This window comes from Labrus mixtus, chromosome 20 (assembly GCF_963584025.1).
Source record: "Labrus mixtus chromosome 20, fLabMix1.1, whole genome shotgun sequence".
Taxonomy (NCBI): domain Eukaryota; kingdom Metazoa; phylum Chordata; class Actinopteri; order Labriformes; family Labridae; genus Labrus; species Labrus mixtus.
In genome coordinates, this window is record NC_083631.1 from 22,475,830 (window position 1) to 22,482,885 (window position 7,056).

Sequence of the window (7,056 nt, forward strand, 5' to 3'; positions counted from 1 at the left end):
TCTCTATCTCACTCTGTCTCTCTCAATCTCTATCTCACTCTGTCTCTCTCTCTCTCTGTCTCTCTCTCTCTCTCTCTCAATCTGTCTCTCTCTCTCAATCTCTATCTCACTCTGTCTCTCTCTCTCATCTCTCTCTCTCTCTCACTCTGTCTCTCTCTCTCAATCTCTATCTCACTCTGTCTCTGTCTCTCTCTCATCTCTCACTCTGTATCTCTCTCTCTCTCTCTCACTCTGTCTCTCTCTCTCAATCTCTATCTCACTCTGTCTCTATCTCTCTCAATCTCTCTCTCTCTCTCATCTCTCTCTGTCTCTCTCTCTCAATCTCTCTCATCTCTCTCTCTCTCTCTCTCTCATCTCTCAATCTCTCTCTCTCATCTCTCTCTCTCTCTCACTCTGTATCTCACTCTGTCTCTCTCTCTCTATCTCTCATCTCTCACTCTGTCTCTCTCTCACTCTGTCTCTCTCTCTCTCAATCTGTCTCTCTCTCCCTCTCTAAATCTCTCTCTCACTCTGTCTCTCTCTCACTCTGTCTCTCTCTCTCTCAATCTGTCTCTCTCTCTCTCTCTCAATCTCTCTCTCTCTCATCTCTCTCTCTCATCTCCCCTCCCTCTCTATCTCTCTCCATCTCTCTCTCCCTCTCTCTCTCATCTCTCTCTCTCATCTCTCTCTTTCTCTCTCTCATCTCTCTCCATCTCTCTCTCTCATCTCTCTCTCTCATCTCTCTCTCTCTCCATCTCTCTCTCTCATCTCTCTCTCTCATCTCTCTCTCTCTCCATCTCTCTCCATCTCTCTCTCCATCTCTCTCTCTCCATCTCTCTCCATCTCTCTCCATCTCTCTCCATCTCTCTCCATCTCTCTCTCTCTCATCTCTCCATCTCTCTCCATCTCTCTCTCTCCATCTCTCTCCATCTCTCTCCATCTCTCTCCATCTCTCTCCATCTCTCTCTCTCCATCTCTCTCCATCTCTCTCCATCTGTCTCTCTCATCTCTCTCTCTCTCTCATCTCTCTCTCATCTCTCCCTCTCATCTCCCTCTCTCTCTCCCTCTCTCTCTCTCTCCTGGTTGGTTAGTTCATAAAAAAATAACGCAGGTGACAAACTGAGACTGATAACTTCTGAGCAGCGTGCAGCAGGAGGAGCCTGACTTACTCGCCACGTGAGCGGTTCCATAAGTGTGTGACATCACAGACTCATCCTTTCAAACACACCTGTTTTATGAAATATATGTCCTTTTTTTTTTTTTTTTTTTTTTTTAATTTGACAACCTTAATCTTGAGTAGTTTCTGTATAAACGGATCATAAGTTCACACCGGGTCACAGAACTCCTCTTCTTACAGCAGCTCCTCGTTAAACCTTAAAAATGAGTCGGCGTGGGTCAGAGCGAGGTTATATCGACACCGAGCAGAGATGAAAGCAGGTGTTTAAAAAAGATGGAGGTGAAGATGAGAGGAGAGAGGACTGTGTGCCCCCCCTCCCCCCCTCCCCCCCTTCACACCCACACACCCCGACACGCTCCTAAAGAGCAAAGCAGAGCAGGTCGCTTGGCCCGCTGGCAGCAATCAAGGAAACCCTGCAGAGCTCTCAGCGTGTTCCCGGCCTGATCCTGGGGGGGGGGGGGGGGCGGGGGGGGGGGGGGGGGCGGGGGGCGGGGGGGAGGTGGTGACATGAAGCAGGAAGTGTCCTACCTTCCGCTCGCACCGTGAACGGGGAGTCTCCGGGCCTCTTGGCTGAAAACTGGCCCCCGAGAGAGGTCATCAGGAAGCACAGACTGAAGAAACCGATCCCCAACACAAAGATCCTGCAGGGAGGGGATGAAAACACGAGAGGGGTTTAAGTGTTTGATATCTGCATTTGAAGGATCAACACAATAAATGTCTCACATCAGATCAAAGAAAGATATCGGTCTTTATACTGGTATCAGATTTAGTCTTTCTTCATGATTGATACCGGTATTGGACCCAGAAATCCCACATCAGTCAGGCCCTAGATTCTATATTATTTGCTTCATTCTGGTGTTTGGTGCATTTGAGGTGAAGCAGGGTAACTCTCTCTCACAGAGTCAAGAGGAGCCATCACCTTGTGGAGTTTTCTTTGTGAGGTTTTTTTCAGAGTGTAGAAATACTTTCATATTGTACAAAATCAACCCAGAAGAGAAAAAAGCCTTGTGCACTCGCTTGACTGTGTCATCTCAAATAAAGCATTACATGGTTTTCTTTTCTGCCTCACACTGCGCTCAGTGAGCTAACAACCAAAGTAACAGCTTTAAATTACAGGCCAATGGTTTGGGGGTTTTTCTTTTTTTGTTTTTTTTTTTTACAGAGAGAATTGTCAAGTTGTCCAGCTCTGAAAGCAAAACGCTCCGGACACATCGACTCGACGCTCAGCCGTCTGATCGCTCGCTCGCTCCACCAGTCCTGCTGAGAAAAATGTTTCAAACGATAGAGAGTCCTTTTGATCTTTGGAAAAGTCCATCGCCTAACTGCAGCAGCGTATGGATTGTTAAGACTGTCAAGATACCAGGATGTTAAAATATGATACTGATAAAACAGCAACACAAATAAGAAGTCCTAGGCACCAAATATTGGAAACTCTCTAGCGTTCAATGATCGAAAAGATTGCAAGAAAACTCCTGCAACCTGTCTAATGTGCACGAAAAACGTTTAGACCAGTGGTTCTCAACTGGTGAATCGGGACCCAGAGGTGGGCCTCAGAACCATTTTTGATGGGTCGTGAATGTGTGCCTGGAAGAAAAACGTCTGAGAAGCAGTTTTTAAAGGCTTTAAATGCGAAGTTTTGATCCAGCAGATGTCGCCCTTGAGCACCAGCATGAAACCAAAACAACTCGCGCTGCATTGTTGTGTTAGCATGCTAATGCTAGCGATCTTTATTATGCTCGTATCTTCACACTGCATGTAAATTTACCTGAAATGAGCGTGATCTAGAAACACAGTTAAGCAGTGAGTACAGTATGTTATTCTTCTTTTCTCTAGTCCCTCAATTAAACAACTTTTACACACGAGGGGGAGGAGTCAGCCGGCCGTCCTGGCGATGTAAACAAAGTGAAGATAGGACTCTGAAAACTCTGAAAACATCACAGACAGTGGGACTCAGATGTTACACCCATTGTAGACAGTCATGACTCACAGAGTTATTTTCAGAGGATAGACTTGATTTCTACATTTAAGTGTGAAAAATCACAAATAAAGACTTTAATCATGTTTCTTTTGTTCAGTTTCTTGTTTCTATCACATGTTTTGTACTGACTGAGGTCCAAACTGCACAATTTTTAAGTTTCTACAGATCTGATTGGTCGGAAAATATCAGAAATCTTGGTCTTGATTTTTCACAGAGGAGTTAGTGGTGGGTCCTCCTGAGGGTAGATGAGTTGGTTTAGACAGTGTGAAGGAGTTTGTTTGCAATTCTTGATGGATTAATACCTCCCCTAAGCATCTGCACTTTTCCATACTATGGTTTCTTAACACATTGGATTGCATCATTTAAAAAAACATGTGGCATCAAAGCGTGGAACATTTCGACACCCTCCCTTATTGAGAAAAACATCAAACGTCCTGTTGAATTATCGGAGAAGGAAAGGTTACAGTCTTAGATTATGGAGATTTAATCTACAGACACGCTGCCGCTTCCACTCTCCAATCAATACTCACTTCATCACTCTGCTTTTTGATTCATTATCGGCGCCCCCCGATGACAAACACAACACAGATGGTTGTTTGTTTTTAGGCACAGATGTGAGATAATCACTTGTATCTTTTAAGCTACATCCCTTACTTGATGTTCAGCACCATTCCTCCCCCTGCTACTAGATGACACCTTCACACTTTGTAATGCTTCAAGTCGAGCTAGTTTATTCTGAACTTGGAGAAACAACTCTTTGGTTTTTGTGCAATTATCTGCAACACACTCACAAGACTGACTCTCATTTCTTGCAGACAATCCAAGAAGCTACTTCACCTCAGCGTGCAACTGTTTCCTCTGAACACGTCCTTTTTTCCTTGTTTTATGTGCCTCTGTACCACCAAGGAAACCTGAATGATTTTCAAGCCTTAAATATCCCGTACTCTCCCCATGTCCCCCTCTCATGTTCTCATTCTGTGAAACCTTCAAAACCTCGTTACTTATCAGATTCTGACATCAGTAAAAATCTCTCATTCCAGCCTCTGCCTGAAACGCGTCTTTTTAGCTGCTTTCTCTTTAAGTCCCTCCCCTCCCCATGTGCCCACTTTCTTCTGATTGGCCAGCTCTCTGGAAGCTTTCCTGGTGGGCAGAACGCTGCAGGGCTGCCATGTGAGGGCTGCTCTCCAGTGCTGGGAGAAGAGAGTTAATGTACGAGGATTCATCGGCTTACGCAGAGGCTTGAAGTCGTCTCTTGGTTTCATATCGTGGGAACTATCGCGTTATTTGCAGAACAAGTCGTTTAGCGCCCCCTGCAGACTCATCCTGGGATTACACCAACATATGTTTACCTCAAGATCTGATACTTTGCCCTCGGGGATCAGCAGAATAAATAAAAGGTATGAGTGATAAGACACTAAGGGGGCAAAGCAGGACACACTGTCACTCTCTACACTACAGCTGGTTTTCTTGATATTTACAAGCAGAGAGACTGCAGACCGTCAGCCAGCCCTCCTGAACAGAATGTTACCATCCAACATGTGAGGTAATGGTAACAAACTGGGATTTAATGCTCAGGGAAGCATGCACTGACTGCTGTGTGAGGTGACAGCCTTCCTCTTTGTATTCATTCATCTGTACTGAACAAGCATGTGATGTACTTAACGGCATGAGGACACTTTATGTCAGACAGAGCGACATCATGCACACGCTCCCTGCCTGGTTATCACTTCCTTCTTAATAATGTAAACGGTTCCTCAAGCTTGTGTGCAACCTTTGTGCTCGATCCAGTCACTTTTAATGAGCTTTAACGGTTGTCAAAATACCAGATTTTTATAAACTTCAGTACCATTAGAGTAAAAATCAAATAATACAAATACCTGTTTCTATACCACAGCAACAACAATACAAGACCTCGGCTCCTATTGGGTTACTTCTTGTTTTCTCAAGCTCCTGTGCACCGTCTTAACTGCAGAAATAAGTTGGACAGTGCTCTGTCTTGATCATGGCATGACTTGAGATTTTAAGTTTCTTTACTGCATCGTGCTTTTTCTGTACTATATCGATCATTAAAGGAATGGAGATCATCTTAAAGTATCGATACCTTCGAGTTGTTTTTTTCAGCTTGTGGGGGAAACAGTGACAAGGGGAAATGTTATTTACACATGCATGCAGCAGGCCAATGAATGCCACCTTGGTCAGAACCTGCAAGACTTCTACTTTGGACAATAATTCATCTGTTTGGAAGTTATTTTAGTGTAAAACACAAGTGAGAAAACAAGGTAAACAAAGAGTCAACAACATGCAGGTGCCACCAGTAGTAAGACAGGGAGACTGAAAATGTCCAGAAATAGACTCTACTACAAAGTGTGTGAGATCATACTGTGCTTTCAATGTTTTCTTGGGGACTTTACATCTCCCAGTGTTACATGTTTCCTCTATTATTTCCATTCTCAGGCTGGATATTCTAAATGTAAAATTAAGAATAAGACAATAGAATATGGTCCATTGGTAGATTTGTTTAAATGCCAGTAGAAACTGAAAAGGTAGGCTGCCGTGTTCTCACCTGAACGGTTTGAAAGTGAGCAGACATCTCCTCAGCATAATGAAAAGCTCGTTGCTGGTTGAAATCATTTTCCACACACGTACGCAGCTCCGGCTCTCCTGAACATGATGCGACCACAACTTTTCCCCACCACAAACCGTCCACGGTGCGTGACAAAGCAGGTTAACTTCCCCCGGTCCAACTTCGGTGATCAACCCCCGCAGACCGATGCAGCAGCAGCTGTACAATATCCCTCCCTACCGGAGCTGCAGAGGGACAAATACCTTTCAAGAAAACTGCGCGACTTGACTTAAACCAGTGATGATGGTATCCCAGCAGTGAGTGCGGCTGCAGCGAGCACTGATGAGTTCTCTGACTTCCTCTGAATGAATGAAGCGCAGACTGAAGCTCCTGTAGGTAAAGCTGTTCCACCTTGGCTCGTTCACCCACAGCGCCACCCAGCGGCTCAGACTGGAACGACAAGCTTTGCATTTATTTTCTTAGGTAATTAAAAAAAATAAAAGCATAGATAAAGAAACGAAAAAATTACCTCAGCGTCTCCATAAATCATAATAAACGATTTAGATATTATTTAAATAGGACCTATCATCCCCCTTTTCTACCTTACCTATCAATCAATCAAAACTGTATTAAAAACTCAGATAAGACAATAGTCACTAGGATTCATGGACATTTTAGTTGTGTCTCTGATTCATGGCTGTAAATATGTCTCAGATAGTTGTAATGGTGTTTGTTATGTATTTACTTCTTGTGTTTTGTGATGCCTTTATTGTTCGTTGTGTGTATGAATTGACCAGGTGGGAAATTAGTTTCCCCGATCGGCATTAACACAACTTTCTAATCTAATCTAAATGTATGATAACGCTGAGTGATAAATCCTGTCAATGTCACGAAAAAGTTAAAACAACATCATGTCAGAAGTGTGTTTTTAGAGTATTGCCATACCAAGAATCTGAAGTTTTATTAAGTCATTTTCTTTTAGACTTTTTTGGGTTTAAATTGATTTCTCATATCCAAAGCATGTATAAATGTAACTTAAAATGTATATACATTTAAAAAAATCCATAAAACATGATACTAAATTTGAATGTGTCATTAAGCTAAACAAAAAAATCAGTAAATTAACCATTCATGACTCTTACAAAACAACTTATTTTGCTAGTTTAGAGGTTTTTTTATACTTTCTAAATGATATATTTTGTTAGGTTCGTGTGTTTCCTTTCGGTGCTGGATAAATAAAGTTGAGATTTTGTTTTTCGTTCAGTTGATTTGTCTGTCAGAGGGCTCAGGACAAACTTCAGCACCACGGACAGCGCCGACTGTGAACCAGCACACAGCTCAGCAGCGACACCCAGCGGT

The 7,056-nt window shown here is 43.2% G+C and overlaps 1 protein-coding gene across 1 annotated transcript in view; it reads right to left on the minus strand.

Moving 5' to 3' along the window:
- The window catches only part of LOC132954227 (alpha-1,6-mannosylglycoprotein 6-beta-N-acetylglucosaminyltransferase B-like), a 73,881-nt gene extending 67,815 nt beyond the window's left edge, over window positions 1-6,066 (minus strand). Inside the window, exons 1-2 of the mRNA XM_061026741.1 lie at window positions 5,698-6,066; window positions 1,685-1,797 (exon numbers count right to left, since the gene is read on the minus strand). Of these exons, the coding sequence (XP_060882724.1) occupies window positions 1,685-1,797; window positions 5,698-5,765 (181 nt within the window). The 5' untranslated portion in view covers window positions 5,766-6,066. The remainder of the gene's footprint in view (window positions 1-1,684; window positions 1,798-5,697) is intronic.
- Window positions 6,067-7,056: the final 990 nt, after the last annotated feature.